Raw genomic sequence first — 16265 nt, forward strand, 5'->3', positions numbered from 1 at the left:
TTCCTAGAGATCCACCTGCCTCTGGTGGGATTAAAGGCATGTGCCACCACGCTCCGTATCAGCTTTTGTTTTTTCATGAAGTTTCAGACCAAGCACTCACTCCTCCCTGACCTGTTGTTTTCTCAGGCCACGGCCCCCAGGCTTGGTCATGGTCTGTCAGGCCCTTTTGAACTTACATTTATAACATTTGATCACATAGGTTAATGTTATCTTTATCTCGCTGCTGTATGGTAAGCTCACTCAGGGTGTGGTTCAAAGTTTTAAAAAACTTCTTTGTACTGTCATAGTGGGCTCCCAACAAGCCCTTGTTGAGTAATGAACTGAAGCTCTCGCTGAAATACGAAGCGCTAGCCAGGAGTAATTTAGGCCACCCAAGGGCAAGAACACCAGCGCTCCAGTGCCCGCCCAGCGATTTGGGAATCCTCTGCAATTGAGACGGTAAGAGAGAAGGCTTAGCAGCAATAGCTGCTGCCCGCCCCCACCCCACCCCACCCCCGCCCCCACCTTTTCCCTGTTGCTTTGGACTTAGGGTTTCGGGTGGCATAGGCTGGCCTTCAACTCCGGATCGTCCAGTCTCCACCTCCAAACTGTTGGGGTTACAGGCATGAGCCGCCACGCCCGGCTAGCAGGAGACTCTTGAAATAGTGATAGGCTTTCCTCCCTCCGTACTCAAGTTTTATCAGACCGGCACATATTAGCATGCTACTTATGGCGGTCTTGACTCGGACTGATATGATCATGTTTTCACGCCACGGCTATTAGAAATAATCTAGAGTACCCTTCATTAAAAAGCACGTGCGCCGGTTGGGCAGACCTTGAGGTAGGTGGGGTGGAACTCTGAGCAGCGCCGCCAGCCTACTTCTCCGACAGCAGACGTCCCCGGATGCCAGGTCCATAACCTAGGAGCGCAGGTCCCCACTGCGTGGGGTGAGACCGGCTGGACACGGGCTAGGTCAGAAAGCCCCAGCTCCCCTCCGCGGGCGCCCACTTGAGACCACACTTGGAACGTGTGCCTTCCAACACCCACAAGGGGCGAAGTTTACAAACAAATTACAAACACAAAACCACTCCTGGCAGAAGCACCATAAACAAAGCGGGGGACAGGGGGCGTCCACACGAAGGCACACGCCCCACCAACCCCGCTGGGAGGGCCCCGCGCGTGCGCACAGCCGGCGCCGCAGGGGGTGGAGTGGGTGGGCAGACTCCCTTTCTGCGCGCCGCTCCAGAGCCCGCCTCCCGCGAGCCGGAGCGAGCCTCTCATTGGTCAGCCTGGCCAGGGGCGGGGATTGGCTGGTTGGCAGAGAAGGTCCCGGGACAGCCAATCTGGGAGGCTGGGTCCCTGCGGAAGGTGAGGGCTGAGGCGCCACCGAGGTGAGCTGGGGCCGGGACAGGGGACAGCGGTTGGCGAGGTGGCGCGGGGGTGTGGGTAGGGGGTATGGCCGCCTTTCCATCCTCCCCAGCGAGCTGGGCGGCCGTGTGTGGACCAGTGCCGGGAGGGAGCGCGGGAAGGAGGCCGGCGAGCCAGAGGGAGGGCGGCTCGCCACCTAGCCCGCGCCGGGCCTGCTGAGCGACTCGGGCCGCCAGCCTTTGGCTCCCCATCCCCCGCCGGCGGTGCTGGGTCCCGGGCAGCGGGGCGGAGCGCGGCGGCGCAGGGCGTTCCACCTGCTCCACCTGGCCTGCCTTCCTTGTCTTGGACGGCTCTCGCCGCTCTGGACTTTTCTTCTTACCCGTGCGCAGTGTGCGTGTAGCCAAACTACCGGGGACTTTGGAGATCCGCAGTCAGGCGAACCAGACCTTCCTTTCACCGTCCTCCCCCGCCCCCTCCCGATGATTTGTTTTGTGATTGGTCTGATGTTAAGCCATTCTGGCGTTCACTTCGCTATGTGGTTGGGGATGGTCCCAAGTGGAGGGTTTAAGGCTTGCTTCACCACGCCTAGACCCTCCACCCGCCCCTCGCAAAGAAAAGGAGTATTTCACGACACTTGGAAATTGTATTAAACTTAAGCATTCACTTTTTGTTTTGTTTCCAGACAGAGTTGTGTCTCCCTGACTCCAGGCTAGGGTGGGATGCACTATGTAGATTAGGCTGAGCTGCCTAGAACTCTAGGTCACTCTCCTGCCTCTGCCACCACGCCCAGCTCCACCTTTTTGCTGGAATCCAGTACATACAGTAGGATTATTTTCCTACTGTATATTGCTGCTTTTACATTACATTGATTTAGTCAAGGGAGTTGTGACATACTCAAAAGACTGTCTTGTTACATGAAAGCTTGTCAGTCCTGTCCAACCCCTAACCCGCCTCTCGACTTGAGACCAGGTCTCACTGTGGAGCCCTTGCAGGTTGGTATAGACCAGGATGCTCTTGGGCTTGTGTGGGACTCCTTGTCTGTCTAGTGTTGAAGATTATTATTTAATATATATTACTAATATAGTGGTTAACTCTTACCTGCTATCATAGAAATTAATCACAGAAACATGTGAGTTTTTTTTTCTTCTTTTTTCTTTTTGGTTTTTCGAGATGTGGTCTTTCTGTGTTAGCCTTGGCTGTCCTGGACTTGCTTCGTAGACCAGGCTGGCCTCGAACTCACAGCAACCCGCCTGCCTCTGCCTCCCGAGTGCTGGGATTAAAGGCGTGCACCACCATGGCTGCCTTGCATATGAGATTTTTAATAAGCCTTAAACATTAGGGCTGGGCGGATATTGATCCTCTAAGCTCTCTTGTCTACTCCCCAGCGCAAATCCCAAATACTTGTGTTCCCATTTGGGCTTTTCCCCTCCATTATGCCAATCCGCAATCATGCCAATCCTTAGAGCAAGCTCCTCCCGGCCACATGTTTCTAGTTCCTGCTAACCCATGACTTGTGTGTCCCCCCCCCTCCCTCTCCCCCCTCCCCCTGCCCCCTGCCCCTCCTCCAATCCCCAAAGCCGGAAAGCCTAGGCTCCACCTACCTTTTCCCTGCCCAGCCCAGGTGTGTAGGCAACTTTATTTGCCAACCAGGGACAAATTAGGTGGCACGGTTTACAATTGTGAACGTTTGTAAGAATAGTAAAGACAATGAGATGGTAACTGGTGAAGACAGTTTGATTACAGAAAATGAAAGAAAAAAATGGCGTAACTGGCAATATAGATGTGATTTTTTTTTCCCCCTCAAGTAAAGAACATAGGGTAATAGATTTGGGAGAAAAGCTTAACAAGATGAGTTTAGGTTTTGTTTTAAGTGCAGGTGGGAGAAACTAGGAAATAGCGGTAGAAGTGCCAACAACTCTTGGGCTTTTTCGGTCTTGTAAGATGAGAAGTGGGGTAGAGGAGGCCTGAGCGTTTGCTTGGAAAGAGGCTCAGGGTAGACTGCAGGGGTGGGAAATACACAAGGACAGGGGGTGTGGGGAGGGCCGCCCTGAGATCTTTACTCAGCTGACTTAGCAGTTGATTGCTTTATTTGCTGAGAAATGGAGGAGAAAGATGGATTTAATAGGTAGCCCCTCCCCTCCTGATGTCTTAATAGAATATCCAAGAAAGTCTTTTAAGGAAAGTTTATTTGGCTGTTTTGGAGACTAGGAAGTGCAGTATCTTGATGCCTGCTTCTGGACCAGGCAGGCCAGCCCGTGAGGAAAGGTGGAACAGCGGGAGAGGGAGGTTGGTGAGGTGGCGTGCATACAAGATGGTGGGCTGGTTCCTCTACTTAGAAACCAACTACATCAACTGACAGACCGCTGTGCCCACCCACCGCTGTGCCCTGACCGCCTCTTGTTTTGCATGAGACTAGGTCTTGTTGTGTAGCATCCACTAACTTTAAACTCAATAGAGCCAATTTTGTCCTTGAAGTCAAGGTAGTCCTTTTGTGTAGCCTGTGATTATTGCTGTTTGGGGATTAGGTTTCTATTACAATATCATTTCTGAGAGCCAAGCATGGTGGATCACACTTGTTTGTGGTTTTTGTTTTTGTTTTTCCGAGACAGGATTTCTCTGTGTAGCCTTGGCTGTCCTATAATCACTTTGTAGACCAGGCTGGCCTTGAACTCACAGCAATCTGCCTGCTGCTGTCTCCCAAGTGCTGGGATTAAAGGCGTGCGCCACCACGCCCGGCTTGTTTGAGTTTTTGAGTATGTTCTGTTTTATGTGTTACGTGTGTGAGGGCTGGTATATAAACCACATGCATGCGGTACCCTTGGAGGCCGGAAGGGGGTGTCCTGTCTGTGTGGAACTGGAGTTATAAGTGATTGTTAAAACGGCCGTGTGGGTGCTGGGAACTGAACTCAGGAACTCAGGGCCTCTGCAAGAGCGGCAGGGACTCTTGTAACCTTATTGCCTGGGAAGTAGAGGAAGAGGGATCAAGCCACCTTTGCTTACATAATAATTATGAGTCCAACCTGGGCTACAAGACACCTTGCCTCAGAAAGGCCCAACTCAATCAAGACAAAATTGGAGCGCATAGTCACACTGTGCAGATAGCATAAGTTTGAAACTAGTCTAGAGAGAGGAGGGGGCAGTTAGAAAGATACAAACGTGTAAAATAAAAAGCTTAGTAAATATTGTACAGCCCCACTGTGGAAGTTGGATTTATGACGTAAGTTTAGAGACGTAATAACTGAAATTAGTAGCAGATCTGTGAGTCAGGCAGTGCTTGGATGCCTTTGGAGGGAAAATGTGAGGGTGAGGACTGTTAGAAGATTTTGCTGGACAGGCCAGGGATGCAGCTGCGTGGTGGAGGCTCACCTTGTGGTGTGATGCCCTTCAGTGCTTCAAAAGGAGAAAAAAGTCTATGGCCAAAAGGAAGGCTGCGGTCGGGTTTGAGTGAAAACTAGCCTGGGCTGCTGTTTGTTCGCCTTCTGCCGCAGGGTGCTGAACACTGGGTTGTAGGTTTCCTTATGGTGACACTAAGGACTGAGCCTGGAGTTTTGTGCATACTATAGTTGAAAATTTGAGAGGGGTGTGTGTGTGTGTGTGTGTGTGTGTGTGTGTGTGTGTGTGTGTTTTGTGTGTTTTCCTGAGACAGGGTTTCTCTGTGTAGCCCTGGCTGTCCTGGACTGGTGTACCTTGTTTACATGCTGGCCTTGAACTCTCAGAGATCTGCCTGCCTCTTCTTAAGTGCTGGGATTACAGGTGTGGGCCACCACACCCTGCTGAGATCTTTTTATATTTTTTTGTTTTTTTGAGACAGGGTCTCTCTGTGTAGCCTTGGCTGTCCTGGACTTTGTAGACCAGGCTGGCCTTGAACTCATAGCGATCCACCTGCCTCTGCCTCCTGAGTGCTGGGATTAAAGGCGTGTTGCACCACGCCCAGCAGCTGTGGAGATTTTATGTAGCCTAGGTTGACTTCGGATGGACTATAAAGCTGAAGGTAACCTGGAACTCTATCAAAGTACCATCTCACAGGTGCAGGGTCACAGTAGTTCACCACCATACCCAGATCTTAAGCCCTGTGTGATTTTACTGTTGTTTTCAGTGTGAGATGATGGCGTGCTGTGTACCACTGGCTGGCCTGGAACCAACATATAGACCAGGTTGGCCTCATACTTACAGCGCTCCATGTGTCTCTGCCTAAATCTTGGTTTTAAGTGAGAAAGTAAACATACTTTCAAACATTGCCTAAATACTATCGACTGTGTGTGGAAGAAGATTGCTTCTGACCGCTCTGGCGGCTTGAAGAACAACTCAAGCAGGCACAAGAGCCCAGCAAAGCAAGAGCTTTAGTTGAACTGCGAAGCAAAAATTGACCAGTCAGGGACAAGAGCACAGACTCAGGAGCTGACTTTGTCCTTGAATGTTCATCTTAGTAAGTAACAAAAATTAATTGTATTCAGGCTGCTACTGATCGATCAGGGCCTCAGAGCAGCAGACGGGAGCCGAACTGCAATCCTAAGCTAGAATGTCACAGTGTTTCAATCCGGAAATCACCAACATCTGAGCCAAGTTACAGTCACATTTTCCCACCAATCAGGATTTAGGGACAGGATTTAGAGGCTTCTTTAGGAGCATGTCCTTGTGGTACACTTACCCTCTATCCCAAAGGTTTTAGAAAATAATGTGATAATAATAAGTACCTTCAAGTCAGTACTTAAAGTATATATGCAAAGTAGTTTATAATGTTCTGTGGATTGTTCTATTGATGATCTTTAAAAGGACTACAGTGGGTTTTGTTTTGTTTTGTTTTGAGACAGAGTTTCTCTGTGTAACAGCTCTAGCTGTCCTGGAACTCTCTGTAGATCAGGCTGCCCTCAAACTCACAGAGATCCACCTGCCTCTGCCTCCCAGGTGCTGGGATTAAAGGTGTGCGCCACCACTGCCCTGCTGTTTTAATACAGCAGAATATTTCCTTGTGTAACTTGTTCTGAGTGTGGTGGTACACCCCTTTAATCCCAGCGCTTGGGCGGCTGAGGCAGGTGGATCTCTGAATTGGGAGGCCAGCCTGGTCTTCTACACACCGAGTTCCCAGGGCAGCCAGAGCTTTGTGGAGAAACAGTGAGGGAAGGGCTCTAGCTGGCTCAAGCATAGCACACGCAGGCCCTGGCTTGGCCAACATGGTGCCAACAGGGTTTGCCTCTTTTGCCCCTTTGCCTTCCCTTGTTACATCCCTAAAGCTAGCCCCCAAGTCTAGTCCCTTATTTGGTCACTTACTCATTCCTGAGACAAAACAGCAAGGTCCAATGACCAAAATTAATTATTTGACTAAATGTCCAATTAGGAGTTACCAATTCGCAATAGCACAGACTGCCCCTTTTTCTCCTTAAACCCCACTCCTGCAAAGGAGGCCTGCTGCTGCTGCTGCTGCTGCTTGCCTTTGCCTGACCCAGAGGCAGCCTCCTCCCCTGCTTGCCCCGGAAGTATATTTATGCTGCAGAAAAGTTTACAAACATCTTGGTGAGTTTTTACAGAGTCAGCACATGAGTGTCTGTACCAAGGAACAGATCAGTGTCAGGGAGCTCTGCTGGGCTCTTACCAGCCGCAATTCTCTTACTTCTAGTTTTGCCGTCCCCCCCTTTTTCTGCCCCCCCCCCTTTTGAGGCAGGGCCTCATGTAGGCTAGGCTGGCCTCAGCGCTCATCTTGTGCCCTCCTTTGGGTGCCGTGTGTTTGAATCTTACCTTTGATGTCTCTATGAAAGCTGGAGTCTGACGCACTGGCTGGACCGTCGTCAGCAGGCTCGTCACGTGCAGAGTCACCTTTAGGGACGGCTTGGAGTGAAGACTGACGGGGTGGGAGAGCTGGGGGGAGGCAGGGTTGGGGAGAGCAGCGCCCTGGGAGACAGAAGAGAATCCAAAGGCCAGAGCCACAGTCGGAGAGCTGTCTCAGCAGCGGGAAAGAACAATTTCCTGCACCCATGCCAGGCAGCTGAAAACCTCCTCTGTGTAGCTCCAGGGAATGTGATGCCATCTTCTGGCCCTTTTCAGGCCCCCACGGAAATGTGGCATGTGTGCATAGAGAGCATAAAAATAAAAGTCTTAAAAGCCAAGAGGGTAGTTCCTTTGCTCCATCATCTGTTGTTGGTTTCGTTTTGTTTTTAGGGGGGAATTGGCGGGGGGCAGCACTGGCAAGTTAAGGGACTTGCAAGCAGAGCCTTGTCTAGGGAGCTCTGTAGAAGGTCATGGCCCAGGGAAGCTCCGCGTGCCTGTGCTGAGTGGAGTCGGATGATCCCTAGGGCGCATGGAGGTCACTGGGTGGCTTACACCTCCCATTTTGATTTGGCGTGACACCCTTGAAAGAATCAGTTTTCATAAGACTCTGTATTCATGTACATCCTATTGGTTTTGATTTTCTTGAGAACCCAGTTCTAAAAAACAACAAGTCTAGCTGGGTATGGTGGTCCATGCTTTAAGCAGAGACCTGAGGAAGCAGAGAAAGGGTCAGGAATAGAAGGTCACTCTAGTCTGCGCAGCGAGGTAAAGCTCTCTTGGATTATGTCAGACCCTGCCTGGAAAAAATGCAAGCAATAAAAAAACCAAGAGCCGGGTGTGGTGGCACACGCCTTTAATCCCAGCAGAGGCAGGCGGATCACTGTGAGTTTGAGGCCAGCCTGGTCTACAAACCGAGTCCAGGACAGCCAAGACTACACCCGGGGGAAAAAAAGAAAAAAACCAAGAAATCTCAGGCCTGGCCTGGCCTGGAGGCGTGACTCAGTTGTTAAACACAGGGACCCGAATTTAATTCCCACAAACCAACTGAAAAACAGAGGGGAGAGTGGGTAGAGAATGCTTATAATCCCAGCACTGGAAGGGAGAGATAGGCAGAGCCCTGGGGCTTCCTAGCTCAGACAAGTTCTAGGAGTGCCCTTGTGTGTGTGTGTGTCTGTGTGTGTGTGTGTGTGTGTGTGTCTGTGTGTGTGACAGCATCATCTAGGCAGTGGCACCGGAGACTGCTGTGATACCCAGAAGCAGGTGCTCACGAGTTCCCCTATTCAACACAAAACATGTATTTAGGTACAGTTTTCTATTATTTTTTTTTTAAGATTTATTTATTATGTATACAGTGCTCTGCCTGCATATACACCTGCAGGCCAGCAGAGGGCATCAGATCACATTATAGATGGTTGGGAGCCACCATGTTGTTGCTGGGGATTGCACTCAGGACCTCTGGAAGAGCAGGCGGCAGTCCTAACCACTGGGACATCTCTCCAGCCCGTATTTATGATTATTAACACTTTGAAGAAATTGATGTCTTTAGTAGATGGCTAAATAGTAAACTATGCCACTTTGAGATAAGAATATTAAACACAAAGTAGCTCTAAGACATGAAAAGGTGTGGGTAGAGAGACCTTAAATGTAGCACACTGGGTGAAAGAAACCTGGTTGAAAAGCTGCAAACTGTAGGATTTCATCTGTGAGACAAGTCTGAAGGACTAAAGGAGCTGTGTGCTTTAACCTAGCTGGGTGTGGTAGTGCACTATGTTAGTCAGGCAGATGGATCCCTGAGTTCCAGGCCAACCTTGTCTACAGAGAGAGTTCCAGGAAGGCCCTATCTTGAAAAACCCAAAAAGAAAATAAATTAGTTAACCTTTGTGTTTGTTGTATCAAGACAGGGTCTTGCTGTGTAGCCCAAGATGGCTGGAAACTGTTCTTCTGAGCCTCAGGAGTGTTGGAATTACAGGAGTGTACCACCACACCCGGCTTTGTATTTATCTACAAAGTTAATCTGCCCCCCCCAAATATGTTAGGGTGCTGCTGTGCTGTGTCATTTGTTGACAGGATGTGATGATGCAGGCCAGGGTGGTCTCGTACTCCTGTCGTCCTTCTGCCTCAGCCTCCTAAGTTGCTACCACAGCCATGAAACGTCTTGTTTTAACACAAGATTTCTTGTAGTTCAGGGTGGCTTTGAACAGCTGGTCCTCTTGCCTCTGTCTCCAAATGCTGGGATTTTATATGAGGCTCCTAACATATGGCTACTTTATACATGATTTTTTCCCCCAGCCATTTCTGTTTGGACAGCTTTTGGTTTTTTGAGACAGCTTTTCTCTATATAGTGTTGGCTGTCCTGGACTCACTTTATAGAACAGGCTAGCCTTGAACTCAGATCCCGCCTGCCTCTGCCTCTGATTACACGCATGCACTGCTGCACCCGGTTCTGTTTTGACGGTTTTGAGTGTTTGATTTTTAAATTCTATTGACTCAAAAGATTATTTTTGCATAGATCAACCTGATACTACAGACAAAGGTCTAGTCATAGGCATTTTATAAAGTAAGCAGACATACATATTTTGGTTAATGTTGGACATGCTTGTGTCAGGCCTACTTTGTCATCATCATCATCGTCATCATTTTTTCGAGACACTTTCTCTGCATAGCCTTGTTGTCTTAGGCTTACTTTGTAGACCAGGCTGGCCTTGAACTCAGAGAGATCCACCAGCCTCTGCCTCCATTATTCATTGTTTTATTTATTTAATTTTTGGGGACAGGGTCTCTATGTAGCCCTGGCTGTTTCTGGAACTGTGTGGACCAGGCTGACCTCAAACTCAGAGCTTGCCTGCCTCTGCCTCCTGAGTCCTGAGATTAAAGGTGAGTGTTACCATGTAAGCAAGCTGAAAATGTGTAAAATTTATTTTCTCTAACTTGCACACCAGGTTTTGAGGTGTTGTATTTTAAGCTGACTTTTCCAGACATGTAAGCAGTAGCAATCTCATCTTACTCAGTGTCTGCATTGGAAATTGCAGTGTGCTCTATGGACCGTGCGCTGCTATGGATTCCTGAATGCCTTGACCTGCAGCTTGGGACGACTCGGCCATCTCCATGCTGGGCTGGATTAAGTGTCTGATGAGGATGGTGTTTCAGCAAGTTGGGGTCAGCATGCAGTCGGTGAGTGCCCATAGCCCATCCTAAAGCACAGACGGTTAGTCGTTCTGAGACTTTTCTGAGAAAACAATATAACCTTTAACAACATTTAAGTTGATTGTATGCTGTGACTTGATTAATGTTTCAGTCACAGACGTGGGTCTGTTCCTCGCACACTGAGGACTTCCTAGGTTATGTTAGAAACTTACAGCTATAGTCATGTAACCGGAAGAACATCTGTTTTCTTCATGAAAAACAGCGTTTCTTCTTAGTGAAGAAAAACTTAAATACAGGGAGAAATATCTGAATGTTTGGATCACAAGTTGAAACTTTGGAATGTTTTTGAATTATATTATGGGTAAATGGTAAAGCCTATTTTCTAAAATGTAATAATACCTAGAGAGAAAATTCATCTATTATTCTATGCCATGTTCTTTTGTTTTTGTTTTTGTTTTTTGTCTTTCAAAGAAGAATAAGGTTTATTTTAGAGGCTGTGATTTTATTATGTTTTTGGTCTTGTGGGTTTTTCTTTTTTTCTTTTTTCTTTTTAATATATTCAGGGTGCCTAGTATATATCCCTGGCTGTTCTGGAAGTTAATGTGTAGAGTAGGCTGCTCTTGAACTCAGAGTTTTTCATCTCTTTACTAGGAATAAGAGTACTTCCCTGTATAGTTAACCATGGCAGAGCCTGTTTGGATAGGGCATCAAAGGAATAAAGAAAGGACAGACACACATACAGTGAAACTGGGATCAGGTGGCTAACATGCATTGTGTATTTTCTCAAGGACTTGGCATGAAAACGAACTTGATGTTATGCTTGACAATCTCCTGGAAAACAAAGAAAGTCTCCTAGAAAACAAAAAGTCTCCTAGAAGCCCAAACTGTCCTCATCCTTTACCTGTTTTATCTGCTTCCTCACTTAAAAATTATTTTTTAGAACATTCATTGTGCATGTTTTCAAGCATCAGAAAGACTTGCAGGGCTTAGTTCTTCTGTCATTTGGGTTCCAAGGATGAGTCATGAGGCTTGGTACCAAGTGTCTCCATTTCCATGTCCCTGTTCATCCATGTGTGTGTGTTCATTTACAGTATTGGACATTGTACCTAGGACCTAGTACATGGTAGGCATGTGCTCAACATTTGACCTATATCTCCCATCTCCAGGCTCCTTTCCTAAAAAATATTGTGCGTGTGTATGATGTGAGTATGTGGGTGAACATTGTGGCACCTGTTGGAGGTCAAGGAGTAACTTTGTGAATCTGCTCTCTCCTTTCTCCTTTGCAAGTCTTGGACAAGTGCCTTTAAATGTTGAGGACCACCAGCCCCCCTGTCCCTGTAGACGGATGGTTACAGGATTGTCCCACAGCTGTCCAGGCTGGTCTTGAGCATGTGGCTGTGCTCCATTAGCTCCCCACACACCATGCCACAGGGCCTGACTTAGCTCTGTGCTTCGCTGTAGACAGCCGTCCACAGTCAGTATGGTATGCCAGCACTCAGTGCCCATGACCTTTACATGGACTGAACATTGAACCATTCCTCCGTACAGACAAGCCTTGCTGTCTTGTCCAGTCACCTGACGTAGAGACCAGCTCTGATTTCACAATCCTTCCCTTTGTAGTGTGTTTTGGTACTTATAAAGGAGAGGGAGGAAAACATTAAACACCTTAAGTCATTTATGCTCACAGCCTCAGGAATACTATCCATTTTATAGAGGAGACAGTAGAAGTGGAAAGGGAAGTGATACTGCTTTCAAAGCCACGGTGTTATGCTGCTGTAGGCTGTGCAGTCTGTGCCTTTTCACTGCTTTCCACTTCTTTGTTTCTTTTCTTTTTCTCTTAAACAGGGCCTCGCTGTGTAACTCTGGCTGCCCTAGAACTAGCTAGACCAGGCTGGCCTTGGACTCACAAGAGATCTACCTGCTTTTGCCTCCCTTGACTACTGGGATTAAAAGGCGTGTGCCATAATGCCTACTTCAACTTTTTTTGTTTAATGTGTGTAATGTTTTGTCTTATGTGAATGGATGGCTTGCCTGCATATATGTGCCTGCGGTACATCACTTTGTGCTTGGTGCCCAGGAGACCGGAAGAGGGCACCAGCTCCCTGGAGCTGAAGTTAGAGACCACTGTTTGTGAGCTTCCATGTGAGTGTTAGGAATTAAACTGGCTGGAAGAACAGCCAGCGACCTAAACTGCTGAGCCAGCTTTCTATCCCTCAGCACTTTAAACAAGTGTGTGTGTGTGTGTGTGTGTGCGCGCGCGCGCAAGGGTATTTAAATTAGAGGACAACCCTATTTGGAAAAGGAAAGAGATAGACAGACCCTGGCCAGCAGGTAAAGACACTTGGCGCAAGCCTCATGACAGAGTGCTGTCCTTGGAACCCATATAGTGGGAGAGAGTTTTGAAAGTCTCCTTGCAATGACTCCTGCAAGCCTATCCCACGCTTGAATACATGGACAAAAATAATGTAAACAATTTGAAATTTAGAGGAGTCAGTTCTCTCCTGCCACAGTGTGGGTTCTGGGTATTGAACTCAGGGCGCAGGCTGAGCTATAGTCCTCGTTACCTGGTGAGCAATATCACTAGACACACTTCAACATTTGTTTGCACTTAAAACATGTTCATAATGTTTGAATTTCTCTCTGTCCTATATGTTTGTTCTTAAGTAAAAATGACAAAATTTGTGTTTATATTTAAACTTTTTGAGACAGTCTTAACCGTGTAGCCCATGCTGGACACGAACCCAAGGCCCTCCTGTCCAGTCTCCAGTGATGGTATTAGAGTGTGAACTACCGTGCCTAGATTTGAATATGACTGTAACTGGTCCCAGCAGTGTATGTTTGAACAGTTACAGGCAATGTGTAATTCATATTAGCGATCTATTAATACATGTTAATTATTCCTTTGTTATCATTTTGTGCTTTGTATGGCTGGGAGAAGTGAGAGAAAGCTGCTCTTTGGTTAGGGGTTCTACTGTTGTGCATATGTATGTGGTGTGTGAACAAGTGTCTGTGGTGTGTGTACAAGTGTCTGTGGTGTGTGTACAGGTGTCTGTGGTGTGTGTACAGGTGTCTGGTGTGTGTACAGGTGTCTGTGGTGTGTGTACAGGTGTCTGTGGTGTGTATACAGGTGTCTGTGGTGTGTGTTCAGGTGTCTGTGGTGTGTGTACAGGTGTCTGGTGTGTGTTCAGGTGTCTGGTGTGTGTACAGGTGTCTGTGGTGTGTGTACAGGTGTCTGTGGTGTGTGTACAGGTGTCTGGTGTGTGTCCAGGTGTCTGTGGTGTGTGTACAGGTGTCTGTGGTGTGTGTACAGGTGTCTGTATCTGGATATTTGCATACCAGCATATTTCTTTTTATTTTTCCTTGGCTCCTTTGGATTAAGAATTTATATTTGTTGTCTCGAAAAACTTAAAAAAATGTCATTAATGATTTGGACCCCCTAATGTAACCTACCTACACATGTTAATTTATAAATAGCTTCAGGGATATGAAACTTAACTATATCATAGTTTGAGAAAAAACTCTAGAATGAAGCTTATTGTTTGACTAAATATTTTTTTCAAATAATATTGTAGATCAATTTCTAATAAATTCCTATGTTGAGCAGGCACAGACGACAACTTCAATTTCTAGTTTCAAATGTCAACACTTCTATAATAGCATTTCATGACATGAAAAAGAACAAATTGCTTTCCTGTTGTCTTTTCCTTGCTGTCATCACTTTCAAACACTCTTGCTAAATGTTGTGGACTGTCATTATAGACACAGGCATGTACAAATATAAAGACATGATAGGTTTCTTAAAGCAATTTTTCTAGGTAAAGCAATGTATAGTTTGTCTTCTCAAAAGTGAACTAATTATAACAAGAACTTTGTCTCTGAAAAAAGAAATTGAAGAGGATATCAGAATATGGAAAGTGTCACATGCTCTTGGATCGTTAGGATTAACATAGTAAAAATGGCCACTTACCAAAGCATTCTATAGATTTAATACAGTTCCCATCAAAATACCAACACAATTCTCTACAGACCTTGAAAGAACAATTATCAACTTCATACAGAAAAACAAAAGACTCAGAATAGCTAAAACAATCCAGTGCAATAGAAGAACGTCTGGAGATATCTCCACCCCTGGTCTGAAGCTGTGGTATAGATCCACAGTAATAAAACCTGCATGGGACTGGCGTAGGAACAGACTGGTTGATCAACGGAATTGAATTGAATTGAACACCCCAAAATAAAACCACATGCCTATTTTTGACAGAGGAGACAAAACCATACAGTGGAAAAAAGCATCGTCAACAAATGGTGCTGGTCTAACTGTATGTCTACATGTAGAGAAATGCAAATAGATCCATATTTACCACCCTGCAGAAAACTCAAGTCCAAGTGGATCAAAGACCTCAACATAAAACCAGAAACACTAAATCTATTAGGAGAGAAAGTGCAGAAGAGCCTTGAACTCATTGGCACAGGAGACAACTTCCTGAACAGAACAACTCAGCTCAGGCTCTAAGATCAACAATTCATAAATGGGACCTCTGGAAACCAGACAGCTTCTGTAAGGCAAAGGACACTGTCAACAGAACAAAATAGCAGCCTGCAGACTGGGACAAGATCTTCACCAACTCTGCATCAGGAAGAGGGTTAATATCTAAAAGAACTCGAGAAATTAAACACAATAACCCAACTTAAAAATGGGATATAGAGCTAACCAGAATTCTCAGCCGAGGAATCTGAAATGGCGGAGAAGCACTTAAGTGCTCAACCTTCTTACACAGGGAAATGCAAATCAAAATGACTCTCTGAGATTCCATCTTACAGCCATCAGAATGGCTAAGATCAAAAACTCAAGTGACAGCACATGCTGGTGAGGATGTGGAGAAAGGGGGGAAGCTCTCATTGCTGGTGGGAGTATAAATTTACACACCACTTTGGAAATCAATCTAGCACTTTTTCAGAAAATTGGCAATAGCTCTACCTCAAGAACCAGCCATATCACTCCTGGGCATATACCCAAACGATGCTCAACCGTATAAGGACATTTGCTCAGCTATTTGCATAGCCACTTTATTCATAATAGCCAGAATCTGGAAAAAAACCCAGATGTCCCTCAACAGAAGCGTAGATAAACTGTGGTACATTTACACAATGCAATATTATTCAGCTATTAAAAACAAGAAATAATGAAGTTTGAAGACAAATAGCTGGAACTTAGAAAATACCATTCTGAGTGAGGTAACCCAAACTCAGAAAGGCACACATGGTATGTACTCACTTATAAGGGGCTATTTGTCATAGAGTACAGGATAAGCATACTACAATCCACAGACTCAGAGAAGCTAAGTAACAAGGAGGGCCCACGGGAGGATGCTTGAATCTCACTCAGAAGGGGAAATAGACAGACGTGGTTGAAGGATGGAACACGATAGGAGAGGGAGTGCAGAGAGAAGTAAGGGTGGGGTCATGTGGGGAGAGCAGGAGCAAAAGGCTTTCAGAGAGAAGCAGTGCTATTTCTGAGGCAAGTGGGAGGGCTCTCGGGAGGATATAGGGGGTGACTCTAGCAGAGACCCTAGTAGCAGGTGTCATGTGGGGTGCTGCTGGAGAGGTCGAAGTCTGGCATTTCTAGATAGCCAACTGAGCTTGGCCTATTATGACGGACTCCCTTTCTCAGCAGGGTTCTCTTTCCTTGATCTGGGACCCCCAGATCCTCTAAGGAGCCCCACAGAAAGGTCAGACAAAGATCACAGTCCTGACCCTTTCCTGATAGCAAACACCTGGGATTCCTGGAGCATTCCACTCTTTGCTAAGGATTCTAGCCTTAAGCAAATGACCTGTAACTGTACCTAGAAGTTAAGCGTTTTCCTTTTGGTGATAGGACCCCATGCTACTGCATGTAGATGAGGTATGGTAGCAAATCATATAGATTAAGTATCATGGCACCCCATCAGACACATTCACCCTCAAAGCCCTCCCTACCGCCCCGCTTTATAAACAACAGTTGGCTGGCTGC

At 46.7% G+C, this 16265-nt stretch overlaps 1 protein-coding gene across 2 annotated transcripts in view; it reads left to right on the forward strand.

Annotated features, from left to right (window-relative positions):
• Positions 1-319: 319 nt before the first annotated feature.
• MTFR1 (mitochondrial fission regulator 1) overlaps positions 320-16265 on the forward strand; it is a 34572-nt gene continuing 18626 nt past the window's right edge. Inside the window, exons 1-2 of one of the 2 annotated variants that reach the window (XM_084797275.1) lie at positions 320-438; positions 10141-10282. In XM_084797275.1, the coding sequence (XP_084653401.1) occupies positions 10217-10282 (66 nt within the window). In that variant the 5' untranslated portion in view covers positions 320-438; positions 10141-10216. Of the gene's footprint in view, positions 439-1218; positions 1372-10140; positions 10283-16265 lie in introns of those variants that run through there. The other variant, XM_084797274.1, reaches the window with a different exon arrangement.

This window comes from Acomys minous (genome assembly GCF_964271855.1).
Source record: "Acomys minous genome assembly, chromosome: 9".
Lineage (NCBI taxonomy): Eukaryota > Metazoa > Chordata > Mammalia > Rodentia > Muridae > Acomys > Acomys minous.